The sequence below is a fragment of the Cylas formicarius genome, unplaced genomic scaffold (genome assembly GCF_029955315.1).
Source record: "Cylas formicarius isolate icCylForm1 unplaced genomic scaffold, icCylForm1.1 PGA_scaffold_3__17_contigs__length_32017465, whole genome shotgun sequence".
Taxonomy (NCBI): domain Eukaryota; kingdom Metazoa; phylum Arthropoda; class Insecta; order Coleoptera; family Brentidae; genus Cylas; species Cylas formicarius.
The window spans coordinates 20,803,339-20,819,145 of record NW_026844326.1 but is presented as its reverse complement, the minus strand read 5'-3'; the positions used below and the strand labels follow the sequence as shown (position 1 = coordinate 20,819,145).

The window sequence follows — 15,807 nt, the reverse complement described above, 5'->3', positions numbered from 1 at the left end:
CGATTTTTTCGCAATATTTCAACACTGATGTGTCATTTTAGGACATTTTTATGAACTTTTTCTAATTTTTATTTGCTGAATATGCTGTTAAAGTTTCTTAATTATAATTCCAAGACTTTTAAATATGGCTAAAGCTACAGTGAGTATTATTTTTCTCGCCAGCACTAATGATTTACTAGCTCCACCAAAACTTCTGTACAGCTTCACGGAACCTGTCGCTCAATCTGCAACCCCTCGCGTATTCGCAACTAAAATATAAATACTGTGAAGCAGCAGTCTTCCTTTACCCGAATTTCATTAAATTGTAATCGGCGTCCTCGGGGACGAAACTTTTGTCGGTCCCGTCCCTGCGTGCGCACGCGTCCTTGAAATTCGTGACGTTCAACGTGCTGAAATAATCGTCATGCAGGAAGCGGACGATGTCCTCCATTTTGCACACGCTATTCTTCCTATCCACGTTGACGAGATTTCTGCAAAAATTAATTTGTCTCGTGACGTCTTTGCCGTTGGACAATAGCCTGAAATAGATCCCCTTTGCATCATTGCGACTTTGCCTGTTGTCCTGGTACACCTCGACAACGACACGGGCTGCGTAACGCAGAAGAAGCGGGTCGTTCGCCAAGCCTAACGCGGTGGTGAGTTGGGCGAGGGTGTGGTCGTGGCCCGAATATACTACCAGATACGGGCCATTATTCGACACCTAGATAACAAATAATTTGATTTACAACAACAAATAATGGCACCCGTTTACCATATGAAGCATTTGCTGGACGATATGCCGCATCAGTCCGTACGATCGTAACAAACATAACCTTCTCCAGTGAATATTTTTCCATTTGTGATAATTTACCCAGTCCGTGTACGCCATAATACCCGCAATATTATGCCTTCTGAAAACAAAAAAAGTTTGTCTTTGTGTTCAGACTTTTTACAAATTAAATTATAACAAGTAAATCCTTCCAATAATTCTCTTCTTTTTACTTTTTACAAAACTTGTGGGTTCCTCCTGCTTCTTCAGAGCTTGTCAGTTTCAGTCAAGCTCTGAAGAAGCCAACAGGATGATTGGCGAAACGTCAGCGAATTCGACTTAGCAAAAACTGACGCAGGAGGAATCCAGAAGTCTTGTAAAAAGTATTACAGTAGCCGGTGGAAGTTTCTTTGAAAAAAAAATTCTCTAAATTATTAAAACCTAATTTCCCGTTTGTGTTTGTCGGCGAATAATAAAGGCTTTATTGTAACTAAGACCAAGGAATGACAGTTGTCAATGTGTCTGTCGACACCATATAGCTATTAGTCATATATAGGTCTTGCCTATGCAGACAGTGTAAGAATTTTAAGAAAAAGTTCATTCAACATGCGCAAGCGCGAGATTTACAGTTTCGTTTTTAACCAATGACCTTGCGGTATTCGCCAACAAACATGGCCACTGACAGATAATCAATAAGTTTGGATGGGGCACTATTTTGTCAAAATATGCCTAGATCTGGTTAGATATTCTTGGAAAACAAGTTAAGTATGTGGAAATCGCTATTTAGAACGAAACTGGCGCAAAGTGCAGGTGAGTAGGTGGAATGTAGAGGCATGCGCAGAAAATATATCAATGTCCCCTGTGGCGCATCAATTGTTACGGTAGTAGGGCCACTATATTATCTAATAGCTATATAACTCTCTTGTTTTTAATAAATAATTCAGACATGGGCGTATTACATAAAAAAAATAAGGCTTTAAGAGTGATATTAAATTGTGACAGATATACAGGCTCGTTGATATACTAAATTATGCAAATCTGTTAAGGGTAAGACAAATTAAACTAACCAAAACTAACCTGAACACTTTTTTTTAATAAAATATCACCAAAATAATCTGTTCTGTAAAGGTGTAAAACAGTAAAACAGTTTATATTAAGAAATGTGAGCGAAATAATGTCTATTTAAGACTGAGAAAACTAATATTACTGTTTTTATTGATAGTATCTTGAAAATATGTTTTTTAATTAATAATTTATTTTGTGTAATTTAGATATACTGCATTTTTTGTATTTTGACTTACCAAGTGCTATTAATAAAGATTTTTATTATCATTATTAAGAAAACTATGGCTAACGGGTCTTACTTGATGCAATTTTGGGGAGATTCGCAAGGTAGACCACTTCTGTGGCATATAAAGGCTAGTAGCGCGTCCCTTACGGCATAGGGATCATTTGCGAAGGTATTTTTTTCCGCTTCGGATGAAAACAGCAGCTGACCAGTGGCGTCTGAAAGCGTGGCCACTGCCGGATGGGATTGTAACTGAAAAGACGAACTTTTTCTTACGAATCTGAAATTGAAGACCAGGCGTAAGTTACTTAAAAAATCTGTATTTTTGACGTACTTCGTTAAAGAGTCTGTAACCGGACATACACAGTCCTTAAAGCAAAAGCTCATCGACTGGCTTTCCAAGATATTTATTTTGGTCACCGTGTCGTAGTGCACTAGCCCGTATAGAAACGCAAGGACCGATTGGAATGTGCGTTTGTATCGCGTGCTGTGCACCAAAACCTCCTCGGGTTTTAGTTTTGCCAGTTTGGGCCACACTTCGCGGTAACTTTTACCCATAACACGACCCAAATTTAACAGCTGGCTTATTCCTTGCATAGTCAACTGACCCAGAAGACACTGGTTTGGGTTTGTCGGAAGCACAGAAAAACCGTGAAAAGGGCCCGGTCCCGTCCATTGTATTTTGCCTGTTACAGTCAAATTATGCACATAAGACTGAAAATTAAACCCAGAATTAATTAATTTTGAAGTTTATTACTATCAAAGAAGTTGTTGCTATCAGTGGAAAGAAAAACTTTGTTGATTTCATATTTACAAGTAATCACTACAAAAAAGACATAATAGAGGTGTAAAAACTTGGTTGAGAGAAAAGGAATCAGAAATGCAACTGAAAAATTAGGCACTGATCTCACTGATGGCTGTCCAAGATGGAAAAAACTTCCATACCTTATACAAGGACAAGATATGTGTTTCTTCCGTATTACAGTTTAAGTTTGCGATTTTTTTAATATGCTCTAATGGTCCCCTGTCACCATGCCTGATTAAAACTATTAAACCTTTCAAAACCCACTTGTTAGGATTAAGAATACCTAAAAAGAACTAACATAAGGGAAACATATTTTGCAATGAAACTCCAAAGCACCTTCGTCTCCTTGATAAATTTCATCCGGAAAATTGCAAATTTTAAAAATCCTTTTGGTCCTGGCGTCGGCGATTCCCAAATTGTTAAAGAGTTCCGTCGTTACCACAGCAGGTTCCGATTCTTTATAATGCCACTCGAAAAATCTGTAAACGCCCGCCACCAATAATAAGATCCAAATACTCAAAACTACATAACAATAAAAAGCTCTGTTGTGGACGTTTGTTCGAACGGTCATTGATAATTATTTGTTTATTTATGTCCTGCGTTCTTAACCTCACATTTTCATATTAACATGACCGAAACAGCCTCAATTGACGTAATAAACGATTTTATCAGTGGTTAGTTATCTCGTTCTCAAAATAGATCTCCACAAATACTATTTCTGTGCCGAATGCTGGTCTCATCTTTGCACATACGTATACGGTCCGAATATCTCCGATTAATAACTCGTTTCGTTCCTTCTTTTAATTAAAATCACAGAACAATAATTAAAATGAACATTTAACTATAAACTTTGTCTTGGCAAAAAAGTGCAACAGTTCTCCTGCAACCGGTGCATTTTTTGTGTGTTTATTTATGGTTCGTTAGACATTTCGCTCTCATTCAATTTGAAGTGTGCAGTGGTGGGGTGGAGGGTGGGGCGCTTTTTTAAATTTCTTTTTACTAATCGGCTCAGGTTTGCGCAAGTTATTTGCTGATAAACAACATACTTCTGTTTCACTCGAGTTGTTGGTGTTGAATGAGGATTTGATATTTTCGAAGCATGTGTTTTCTCCAATTGTTTGCAAAATGCGCAGTAATATAAGGACCCGTCGTGTGTTGTCGAAGGAACGTTTTTGTGATAAATGAAAACTCAAAGGTGAAACCCAAATCAATACGAATAATTTTGTCATTACTTGTGGGCATTTTGTCAAAAATCTGTTTTAAACGAAAATACCGGTCAATTACCATGTGATTGCGGCATGTTATTTCGAATGGGGAGTCCTGTTAAGGGAAAATGTACCTTAGGAACGTAGACGTTAACGAAGAAACTTGTCAATAGTGTTTCGAAATCGAAGCTGCAGTGAAACTCAAAAGTTAAAATAGGAGTACGAGGATTCTGTCACGTATGCGACGTAACTTCAGACAAACGGAAAATTACACTCGTCATCCCCGATTATCGCCGGGGCGCCTGCGATTGAAATTTTCATGTCCACGTTCATTTGGTTGTAAAAATCTATGTTGACAATGTAGCCGAATCTCCTTTTTTGTGAAGCGAATAGCGAAAGCATTGAAAAAGACTATTGTAATATAAATTTTGTGATATTTTGACGACATGAGCCAAAAAGACACTGTAATCCATCTGGTGGCAGGAGGGTACGTATGCTTACGTAGTGGTTTTATTTATATTTACATTTCTAGTCTAACCTCGAATTTGCGGCGGCTTACATAATTTTGATACGTTTTACGTTCTCGGTCTCATCTACAATTCTGTCGCAAAAAATTAAAACGAATGGCAATATCAATTGTTTTCATAATAACAATCAGCTGTTTGACATTGCATTTACTGCGTTGCATTTTTTTACATTTTAGTTGTCGGTGTTTATATTGATATTGGCGGAATGTGCATTTTTCCTCATTGCACGAGTTGGCTAATTTTAAGTTAACACGAAATATATTATCCTTGAATAGTCATGTGTTAATCCGATTTAATTTATGAGCACGGAATATTTTTTTACTTTTCCAGATAGTTCCATATTTCTTAACCTATTTAAATATAAAATGCAACATCGAAAATCAAAATTAGTGTATTCCTTTATTCGTTTGAAAATTTAAAATGTAGCGAATCACTACCAATAGAACACGGATTGTGGTTTCCCTGAAAAAAAAAAAGTCGAATCTTCTATTTATTTTTCGCCTAAGACTATTTTTATTACACCCATGCCAAAAATATGTTTACAACGGCACAGTTTGTTCTCTTTTAACAAGTACATGCAACAATTCCGGTATTCTCGATAATAGTAAACAATCCGTGGCAGTGATTGTAAGTTGTTTTTATCATAATTATCATAGATTACCACGTAATTCGTAGATCAACTATAATAACTGTTTGCAAATAAAAATGCCATTCAATTATTTATGATGAAAATAAATGTACTATTCAAAAGGGACCGCATATTTTTGCAATTATTTTAGATTAAAAATATTGAAGTAAAGTTTTTTTGGTCGCACAAATTTCGCTTACTTATTGGAAACTTGATTGCTTTTAGAGTGGCTGGCACCCTCGGTGCAATCGTCACCTGCCCCTTAGAAGTAGTCAAAACCCGCCAGCAATCTTCCCGAGGGGGAAGCGTCGTAATGCCCAACGGTTCGCCCAATTTTCCCAAATTAAAATGGCACGGTCAGATACAGAGCGAACACTGCAGCAGGCGTAGGTTGGCAACATCTGCTCCGTATTGCCGACCTCAAGTTGTGGCTCTTTCAGGTTTTACCGCACCGCCGAGCTTGGGTGCGGGTAGGGCAAATGAATTGGGCATTCTGCAGTGTATAAGGCACATTGTTCGGTATGAGGGTCCCTTGGCGCTTTTTAAAGGTTATTTGAGTTTTAATTAGTTCTCGTGTTAATTCAGTGACCTGACCATTATATCCAAAGAATTGACAAATGATGGATTAAATGGCCGGAAACCGGAAGCCCTCATCTTCACAAAAATTATAAATTGAAAACAACTCTTTCGCCGACAAAAATAGTATTGTGTTGTAGAACAAAAAGGTATGCTCAGCAAGTCATCCCTGTTTCAATATCGAAAAAATTCAGAACACCATCAACGTCAGAGTACGATAAAGCCTAAACAGCGACAATGACAATTTGGTCTTGTACTAATAATTTTTTTTAAGTCATCTGTATTAATATGCGTTTAGAACATGTTTTCATGTTGACGGTATAAGTAGTATTTTGTCGGGATCTCCTTTGGATATAGTCACTTCCTGTCACGATATGTCATATTTGCCAAGGTTGTTTGAGGTTATGTGTCAGTCTGTCAATTCGAAATTTTTGTTGACGTTAGGTTGAAAAGTCAGATTAAACTGGAGTTTCTTTCTTTAAATAAAGGAAAACATTGTGTTGGTGGCAATGGGAAATGACGTGAATCTCAATCATAATAGTAAATGATGTATTTTGAAATAAAGTAAAACTATGCGCAAATAAGAGGTGCAAAATATCCGTATTATATTCGCGAGGATGGTGCAAACCATATAGCTATTAGATAATACAGTGGCCCTCATACGGTAAAAGTTGATGCGTCGCAGGTGGCTATATTTTCGTATAGTCGAAACTGATTTTTTGCTCATGTGTAACCTCCAACTGGACATATTTTGAGAAAATACTGCCGTAAAAATGCCGCATCCAAACTTATTGACGATCTTTCAGACTGTCGTGAAAATGCCGCATCCAAACTTATTGACGATCTATCCGCCGCCATGTCGGTTGTCGAATGGCCGAAGGTTTTATTGATCGAAAGTCAAAATTTACAATTACAGGTGCCATTGGTTGAAAACGAGATTTTAAATCTTGCGCATGCGCATGTCAAATCTACCTTCTCAAAGTTGTTTTTACAGTTGCTCATAAATTATCAGCATAGGCAGGGCCTCTCTCTAGCAGTTATGTGGTACAAACGTATATAGTACCTTAGTTCTGATTATTGACTAAGAAATTTAAAAAGCACGTTTTAATTTAATTTAATATCCGTTGATTCCATAATATGGGGTTATTGGGTGGTTTTGATCGGAACCATATAGCTATAGGATAATGTAGTAGCCCTACTACGATAAAAATTGATGCGCCGCAGGTGGCTATGATATTTTCTTAGAGATGGTATGGATCTTTTGCGCATGCGTCACTCCCAACTATCTGAGTTGCTACATTGCCGTAATTTTTCTGGAAAATTGATTAATTTTTATAAGACCGAAACATCAATCTCTGAAATCCGAACATAATAGGCAACGCCGAGATGAGTAATTACTATTGTCACAGAACACATTGAACATTGCCTTGTGCCATTGTTTTCATTTTTGGTGTCAATATCTCCGTACCGTACTCACAAAGTTGTATAATTTGTGCTTTGAATACTTTGTTCTTTTAGGAAATTGCAGCAATTGTGGCAAATGTAGGATAATATTATCTTAAAGAAACAGTGACATTGACATTTAACAAACTGGAAAATAGACTTACATAAATATTTACATGTGAATTTACTAAACAGAATTCCCTACATTTTTGGGTATACCTAAATAGCTACGAAGAATGTTGGGTAATATGTTTTAGTGTACAAGAATTGTGGGAAATATAAGAAAACAATTATGCTACAAGTGGAATTTTTACTAGAACAAGCATAGGAAATACCCTTCGTCAACTACTGTCTGTAGGAGGTGTTTGTTGAACATTTTTTCCGCAGATGTTTTTTGTGCGATATCTAGCATCTCAAAGTAATTTCAGTATGCAAACTAACGCTTTGCGCCGAATAAGAAGCAAAAAAAATCGTAAAAAATAGCTTACATGAAAAAATACATGTAGAAAATGCATGGTATGTACAGGGCTTAAAGCATAAAAACAGAATTATATTGACGCCGGGTACTGCAATTCTGCGCTTCTTTGTTGCCTGAAAATTTAAGACGATTTCGACATTTTTGAGAAAATACTGCTGTAAAAATGCCGCATCCAAACATGGACGATCTATTAGAAGCCATTAGAATTTTCCATTAGAACTGCCAATGGTTAAAAACAAAATTTGAAATCTCGCGCATGCTCACGTTGAGTGGAGCTTCTCAAAAAAAATGTTCCATAGTTGCTTCATGAGTTGCTGTACTGGCAGGGCCTCTATATGTTTAGTAGCTATATGATTAGAACCAACCCATAAGTTATAACCTCATTTTTGGGTGATGAATTTTTGATGAAAAAGTTATTTAGATATTTCTTAGACAAAAAACGTTTGTTTTACTTGTAGGTCTTGGACCAAACTTAGTAGGTGTAGCGCCATCGAGGGCGATTTATTTTTCGACTTATTCTCAGGCGAAACGGTTCTGGAACAGCCTACTGCCTCCCGATTCGCCAATGGTTCATGTGTGTTCGGCTTCGTGCGCCGGATTTATGGCGTGCACCCTAACGAACCCGATATGGTTCGTTAAGACCAGGTTACAGCTTGATCTTAACAAAGAACGTCCCATGACCGCGTTTCAATGCGTGCGGCATATATACAGAAAATCCGTAAGTTTAGCTGCTGGTTTCGTTGAACGTTTAACGCCAGCTTATGGGATTTTAGGGTATATTAGGGTTCTACAAGGGCATAACCGCGTCGTACATGGGCATATCCGAAACGATTATACATTTTGTGATATACGAAGGGATTAAAGCCAGACTGCTAGCGTATCACGCTTACGACGGCGACGAGCGTAGTTCGACGGACTTTTTAGAATTCATGGTGGCCGGCGCGATATCGAAAACCGTGGCCTCTTGTATAGCGTACCCTCACGAGGTGGCGCGGACGCGGCTCCGCGAAGAAGGCAACAAATACACCGGCCTGTTCCAAACGCTACAATTAGTCATAAAAGAAGAGGGCGCCAGGGGCATGTACCGGGGACTGAAGACTCAATTGGTAAGGCAAATTCCTAACACCGCCATAATGATGTCCACTTACGAGGCCGTCGTGTACGTCCTAACCGCCAGACTCAACACAGACTTTTATCACGGAGAAGAGCAGTAGGCGTGGGCGGGGATTAAATGTCAAAGATGCGCGCAATAGTTTTTGTTTCGGTTGTAAATAAGTAAAAGTCCAAGTCCAAGTCGAATGGACACGCTCACAAATTTTCATTTAGTGACGGTCTGGCGACCACGTGGATGAGATTCTGAGAAACTACTTTTTTTTTTAATAAATGAATTTGAAAACTTTAAAACTTTACTTTACTAGCACAAAAACTTGTTCGTTCGTGTTTGTTTTTCAATTAAATGGTGTACTAAATAACGAAAAAAAAATTAAACTACCGGCGAATGCATGTTCAGACTCCGCCTCCTTTAACGCAGTGCCGTCGCCATGTCAATATTATATATATAAAAGTCGTCTTTTAATCTGTGATTTGCCACGTAAATTTAAATTACGGGGTTGGTATTTGCTAATAACACTTAAAAAACAACTTGAAGAATTCCAGAATTTTGATATTCCAGAAAAATGTTTTACGTAACGCAAAACAGAAATTTTCATTTTCCAAATATTTTATCGGATATTTCATATGTTTGTGTTCTTCTTTCATATAAGAATGGCAATATATCTGATTAGTTACGCAAGCGGCAAATAAAAATAAAAAAGTTACCCATTACTTTAGTTTTATAACAGAATTTTATGTAGAAAATAAATAAATAGTTACAGTTGGCAGCAAGCAGTTGAAGGTATACATGGCTTTCACGCATGTGCCAACCCCCGGCTGAGTATTGCAAACCATATAACTGCCAGATAATATCGAGCCTTTTGTTTTTAAACAGTTATTTAAAAAAAAATTAAACCAACCAAAAAATATCAGCTTCAATCTTGAAAAATCGCAGAAGTTATAAGAAAAACGAAAAAAAAAACCGTGGTTTGTTATACACAGGTAAAATTCGGACTTCTGCATCTGCGAAGGCGAAATTTACGGCGGCATCCGGAGGTACTCAACGACCTCACTAAGGCCGGGATTAGCCAACTTCGTATTTTTAATTTGTAATTCGTAATTGTAAATTATTAGCAATTTAACGCGTTTACCCAATTTCTTAGTCTTTAACAATTGAAATTTGAGAATTTTGAGTTTAGATTAACCCCCTTTTTGTTGTTGAAGAGTTTGTATATTTAAATTAAGGAATTGTATAACCTATTGTTTTTGTGATTTTTGTTTACAACTGCCAGACTTCCATGATATACAATAAAAATACAAATACAAATAAGCATATAAGAATAAGTTGGCTAATCCCGGCCTTTGATTCCAACCTGGAACCCATAGAAATAATACTCCTAGAAGGCTGGCATATCAGTAAATATATATAAGCCGATTCACTCACGATGAAAGAGAGACTGAACATCCATGTGTTGGAATGTGTACTATCAAATAATCTGCGCATCATAATATGAAATTATTTTGGATACAATTTATGGTTACAAAAGAAACGGCTTCTAAAAATTGGCGTTGCCAATAGTTACGAAGGTAATAAAGATGAAAAGTCGAAATTGCCGATCAAAAAAATAAAGTAACTAGAAATCTAGCTTTACAAGTAAAAAATATATAAAAATATTGTTTCTGTGAATATATTTAAAATTTACATAAAATGTGACTTGTCCTTTATCTGGCAACAATACTTCCGTACAACTATTTTTTACAGACCTATTATATATATTTCTGCGCAGGCGCATATCATCCCAACTCCCGTTTCCTTCTTCGTGAGGGGTTTCTCTCTACCAGCGTTCTAGCAGTTCTAATTCTATGCTCGTACATTCATTATTGACCAAAAAAAGTACACCTGACCTTATATTGTTACCATGCCATATGCATATGAATTTTTGTGTCTACGTCGTTAGGTCCCGAAATTAAGTCATATGGTGTTTTGCATTGTACCATATAAATACGCCATTATGCGTTAGTCAATTAATCTTTTTTCTTTATTGAAAATTTAGAAGTTGCTGTTAGTTTTTTGTATATTTGTTGTAAATAGTGAATAAAGATAATATTTCTTTAAACCGATTTTTAAATTGATCTACATACCTGCATATCAGTCATCGTCATTCTTTTAAACAATCTTCTGCAGCAACGTCAACACACTCAACTCATTGTTTCACTGGAAATTTAATACGCATGGCCATATATTGTAAGAATACCGTCGAAAAAATCTCAGCTAAAGTAAAAACGGTCATACTCACGAACTGACAGCCAGCGCTATCAGCGGCCATGGTATTATTGGTTCAAATCTCTGCTCCTTATTCATAAAACCTGTCAATATTTTATTCCGACGATTCTGAGCTACAAAATAAGCGGGAACTAATATTTAAGAATGGGAATAACTAGAGTGAGGAGAATTCGTTACAGGATTAATTGTACCAGAGATAAACCAAGGTTTGGAAAATTAGCACTCAGTTTTTTGCACCCCATAATTATAGTAATAACGTAATAAGTATTCCAGAATAATTTCACCGAAAACACACGAAACCCACCGCAAAACACAAAAAAGAATAACATAAGTCACACGGCATTTAAAAATCAGTTTTACTAGAACGCGGCGATAGCGCCTCTAGCGTGTCCATTTTGCTCTCTGAAGCAGCAAATAAAAAATGGCACGAAATAAACTATATCGTTTAATTTGAAACAGTAAAATTTTAAAAGAAAAAAAAGTATTTACCGTATGTTGAAAAAATAAGTTCAAAACGTGATTTGATGTTAGTTAATACACTACCTGGATTTGTCATCAGGTCAGGGTAATAAAGTGCCATTGGTTTAAGTTCCTTTAGGTTCCGAAAATTCATAATATTAAACAAATTAAATCAAACTAAAGTCAGACAGACGAGACAAAAATCCAAATTAAAAACCGACAAAGTAACAAGATGTGACCACACAATAATATTCAAAATACATCAAGTAAGGTTTCTTTTTATAATATATTGTAAATTTTTGGGTAAATGTAAGAAATTGGGAATTTTCGAAAAAGCGGCAATTAAAAGTTTATGCGGGGGCATATGGTTTTTTTAGGTAGATTTGAAGGGGTATTCTTGTGTTAGTTCTAAAGCAGAAAACATCTCTGGGGTCAGGGTGCTGAATGTAATTGAAAGTAACTGTCTCTTCGAAAAATAAAAGTGGTATTACCAGAAAAAAACCGAGTGTCAATTATTCTTCGTAATAATAGAAAAAATAGATATACAAGTATTCCGATGTCATCACTCTATATTCAATTTGTTTAATAATTAATGGTTCGGCGCGTTAACAAAAAAGCCACATGAAAAACACATTTTTTATTAATCCCAGCGTTGGCAAAATTCCTCGTTGGAAACTTCGCTGCCAGGCGGAAATTTTCCCAATTTCATTACGTTGGCGACAAGCTTGCCGAAGTTTTTCGGCCTGTCGCCGATTTCGGGTGGAGCCACTAATTTTTCGCTTTCGCTATTCACGACCTCGCACGGCATGGATTCTTCCCGCTTACAATTATCACTTTGAAAATCTGTTTCGATAATAATTTCCAGTGCTAAAATACAGTGGCGAAGTAACATAATAAGATTCGATCGGACGCCATTGCTTTATCATAAACCCGATTTTTAGAGGTATTAAATGAAGCAACTTGACGCTGCGACTTGTTTCCAAAACTAATGTAAATTTTTTGCACGCCGAGATTCTGCGACTAAAAGAAAACCGTTAGTGTAACTTTGAGTAAATGGAATGTCATCAGCCGAAAGTAAGTTAAACTTACTGTGTATACCGGATGACACAAGAAAGTGGGAACGATTTGAAAATTTCAGGGGTTAATATAGGCCGAATGTCCAATTTTTTAACAATATGTCGTCCGGTTTGAGCGGAAACGATAGTAACTTTCGAATTTTAAATGTTACAACTTATGCATTTTTGGATTCAAATTTAATTTTTGAATAGTGTGTCTAGGAGGCTGTGACCATCATAAATACTATGTACCGGGTCACCTGATCATGGTAAAAATTGTAAAGAAAACTTTTCTTTACTTGTCTAATGGCAAATGGCGTTTAATGTAATGAACTATTAATTTTCTAAGACAACCTAGTTTTTTCAAATAGCACTCTATTGCGAACAAAAACATTTTAAAACCGATACTTTTTTTCCAACATTTTGACACCGAAATTTTCAAAATCAGTTAAAAAATAAGCTCACTGGAAGGAAAAGAAACAGACATCTGGGAGGAGAATTAAAAAAAAACACGGCTGTCATTCTTATATAAGTAGTATAACCTTCATCAACATCTTTATGAAGATGACTGTGTAAGAAGACTTCGATATTGTAATTGGCTGTTAGATAAACATGACGAGAATAATAATTTCGTTAACTCAATTTTGTTCACTGATGAATCACAGACAGAACAAGTAATCAAAAAATTATTCGTCCCGGACAGTTTAAAGAACAGTTCGGAATCAACGTTTGGACAGGAGTGATAGGAAGGCAAATTATTGCGCTTGTTTTTGTTTCATGGTGCCTTAACTGGTACAGATATTTACAATTCTTAAAAATGAAATTCAAGACTCGTTAGATGATTTACCTGTTGTCGTGACATTAAATATGTATTTTCAGCAGGATGGCGCGCCTCCCCATGATTTTAGAGTAGACTAATCTCAACACGCGATCCAGTCAATTGGCCCCCACGGTCACCGGACTTGATACTGTTAAATATTTTTGTTTGTGGATACGTGAAAGACCCTGTTTATGTAACTGCACTGTTCAACCTACAAAAATTACAGCGCATTTGATAGTGTAACTCCAGAAATGTTAGGAAGGGTTCCAGCGAAACTAATTTCTAGAACCAGGCAGTGTCGTATACAAGACATTTTATTATTCATCTTAAAATAAACTGGTTATTAAGTAAATATCTATCGCATTTATTTAATTCAAATAAATACAAAACTCCAGTTCCAAAATAAATGAATGTGTCAATGTAAAACTTGTCCTACAGTAACACGTTGATATACCACTTTCAAATCGATTCTACCGACGTTGTTGAGGTTGGAAGTGACCGATTTGAAAAGAAAACAAAATATTACTATTCTCTTGTTCTTCTGAGTTTCCGATAAAAACTGCTTGTCGCTTATGACATACGTATACATACAATACTTACGTCAGTTTTTGACTGTATCCCAGTATTCCAAAAGCATATCAACTTGTTACCATAATAAAACACTTTCAACAAACAATTCTAATCGTTGAATCTCAGAAGAAACTCTGTTTTTTTCTTTCCACTGCATGAGCTTGTCGAGAGTTTCTTCTGCATTTTTAATCTTACCGACTTGACAATTAACAATGAATAGAAGCAAAGCCACTAAGTAATATTTTGCCTTATCGGGTTTTTTGTGCAACTAAATGTACATTTAGCCTATATTAACCCTTCCAAATTTCAAATCGCTATCTCAAGCCGTTTAATAGTTATAGAGTGTTCCCACTTTCTTGTATCACCCGGTAAATTTGAGTACTGCTGCGATAGTTTCTTAGGCTGGATGGTTTGATTGCAAAAATAGCAATCATTGGCAACCACCAATCATGCTAATCTAGTCTCTGCTACTCCGCTATCAACGTGAGTATCTAGAGTGCAGTGAAATCATGAATCGGTATTCACTGACATCTGTCTTTAGCAGTCACTTCGAAACCAAAACTAACCAAAACTAACAAAAAAAATGGAGTATATAAATTTAGATCATCGACATACCTACGAAATCGCTGTTAATGCAAATATCCAATAGGCAATATAAAAAATTCCACGAAAGTTATTGCAACTCGCATTAAATTCGAGATAAAAATTGTTTACGCCGCTGCGTCAAATTGTGTCGTGAAAATCGAGCTTTAAATTCGTTCGCTACCTCGTTTCAAATCGATGGACTCCATCACTTGATCGTTGATGTGTTTCAGACGCTTCTTAAACTTGTTGGCGACCTTTTTGCGTTGATAATCTGCCTCGATTTCTTGCTTCGTTCTGGGTATTCGAATTCGTACGCAACAACAGATGACGACCACTATATATCGAAACAGCACGTTTTCATCGGCGCATAAGTAACAAAAATAATTTTTTCTACGTCAGGGGCTCACCCAAAAAGCTAAAGGCGCAAAAACTGAAAAACATCAGGTGCCATATGCGAAATTTCGAACCCTCAATTGCCGGCCGTTCGATCCACGGTTCGTTTTCGCTGTCTGGATTAGCCTCGAATGTTGCGGTCGACATGTTGTTTTTCTGAATGATGAAAATCGACTGAATTAGCGGAATTGAGGGTGTTAGTGGCCGCACCCCTTTTCATAATTGGGCCACACACCTACCCCGAGAGTTTTTTATATAATGGATGTATGCGACGACATGCAAGATTATATTTCTAGGAAAAATGTATACAGAGTGTAACACTTCATTATATCTCGATTTTAGCTACTAGTAGTCATTGGTAATTTTTAAATTAGTACAAAAAATTCGTCTATATGAAGTCTATGTATATTTTCGGAACAGTAGAATTTGACGCGGAATGTGAAATGTTCTTTAAAGGTAAGTTTTCCAACAAACTTGACAGAGCGGTGAATCCATATTTCTATTAGATAATTTAGTGGCCCTGTTGATGAAAAATGTACGTACCTCACCAATCTGCTCTTTTCGTTATTTTCTTTCTAAACAGCGATTTTTATATTCTTAACTCGTTTTCCCAAATCATTTAAATAGATCAGAGCATATTATGAGAAAATACTGCTGTAAAAATGATACATCTAAACTGAAACCTGTGCGAATTGACGAACTGTCAACGGCCATGATGGCTGTTGAACACCGTCAAGTCTAATTGGTTGAAAACGAAATTTCAAATGACCACGCATGCTCATATAAAATGGGCCATCTCAATATAATTTTCGTTTCAAAAATTCCTGTACTATCCGCATAGGCTGGGCTGG

General features: G+C 36.5%; 3 protein-coding genes across 4 annotated transcripts; 1 reads left to right on the top strand and 2 right to left on the bottom strand.

Annotated features, from left to right (window-relative positions):
• Nucleotides 1-40: 40 nt before the first annotated feature.
• Nucleotides 41-3,754, bottom strand: LOC132699719 (2-phosphoxylose phosphatase 1). Its single transcript, XM_060666581.1, has 6 exons — nucleotides 3,178-3,754; nucleotides 2,982-3,124; nucleotides 2,371-2,750; nucleotides 2,113-2,316; nucleotides 752-890; nucleotides 41-700 (listed from the first exon to the last, which is right to left on the bottom strand). Exons 1-6 carry the CDS (start codon nucleotides 3,410-3,412, stop codon nucleotides 284-286), a joined length of 1,518 nt encoding a protein of 505 aa, XP_060522564.1. The 5' UTR covers nucleotides 3,413-3,754; the 3' UTR covers nucleotides 41-283.
• Nucleotides 3,755-3,831: 77 nt separating this feature from the next.
• On the top strand, nucleotides 3,832-10,894 carry LOC132699721 (mitochondrial carrier protein Rim2). 2 transcript variants are annotated; one of them, XM_060666585.1, is made up of 5 exons: nucleotides 3,832-4,533; nucleotides 5,427-5,587; nucleotides 5,642-5,749; nucleotides 8,157-8,416; nucleotides 8,472-10,894. In XM_060666585.1, exons 1-5 carry the CDS (start codon nucleotides 4,493-4,495, stop codon nucleotides 8,910-8,912), a joined length of 1,011 nt encoding a protein of 336 aa, XP_060522568.1. In that variant the 5' UTR covers nucleotides 3,832-4,492; the 3' UTR covers nucleotides 8,913-10,894. The 2 variants fall into 2 exon arrangements, with proteins under 2 accessions (XP_060522568.1, XP_060522567.1); XM_060666584.1 differs by having other exon boundaries at nucleotides 3,833-4,533; nucleotides 5,427-5,749.
• A 1,245-nt stretch (nucleotides 10,895-12,139) lies between these two features.
• Nucleotides 12,140-15,108, bottom strand: LOC132699796 (uncharacterized). Its single transcript, XM_060666691.1, has 3 exons — nucleotides 14,971-15,108; nucleotides 14,745-14,897; nucleotides 12,140-12,400 (listed from the first exon to the last, which is right to left on the bottom strand). Exons 1-3 carry the CDS (start codon nucleotides 15,101-15,103, stop codon nucleotides 12,174-12,176), a joined length of 513 nt encoding a protein of 170 aa, XP_060522674.1. The 5' UTR covers nucleotides 15,104-15,108; the 3' UTR covers nucleotides 12,140-12,173.
• Nucleotides 15,109-15,807: the final 699 nt, after the last annotated feature.

Coding starts and splice junctions, on each gene's coding strand:
- LOC132699719 (XM_060666581.1), bottom strand. CDS start 3,412: ATGACCGTTCGAACAAACGTCCACAACAGAGCTTTTTATTGTTATGTA. Junction 3,125..3,177: donor AATTTATCAAGGAGACGAAG/GTGCTTTGGAGT, acceptor AGTTCTTTTTAG/GTATTCTTAATCCTAACAAG. Junction 701..751: donor TCCAGCAAATGCTTCATATG/GTAAACGGGTGC, acceptor TTTGTTATCTAG/GTGTCGAATAATGGCCCGTA.
- LOC132699721 (XM_060666584.1), top strand. CDS start 4,493: ATGAGCCAAAAAGACACTGTAATCCATCTGGTGGCAGGAGG. Junction 4,534..5,426: donor ATCCATCTGGTGGCAGGAGG/GTACGTATGCTT, acceptor GATTGCTTTTAG/AGTGGCTGGCACCCTCGGTG. Junction 8,417..8,471: donor GGCATATATACAGAAAATCC/GTAAGTTTAGCT, acceptor ATGGGATTTTAG/GGTATATTAGGGTTCTACAA.
- LOC132699796 (XM_060666691.1), bottom strand. CDS start 15,103: ATGTCGACCGCAACATTCGAGGCTAATCCAGACAGCGAAAACGAACCG. Junction 14,898..14,970: donor TTGCGCCTTTAGCTTTTTGG/GTGAGCCCCTGA, acceptor TTCGATATATAG/TGGTCGTCATCTGTTGTTGC. Junction 12,401..14,744: donor GTCCATCGATTTGAAACGAG/GTAGCGAACGAA, acceptor ACTGTATTTTAG/CACTGGAAATTATTATCGAA.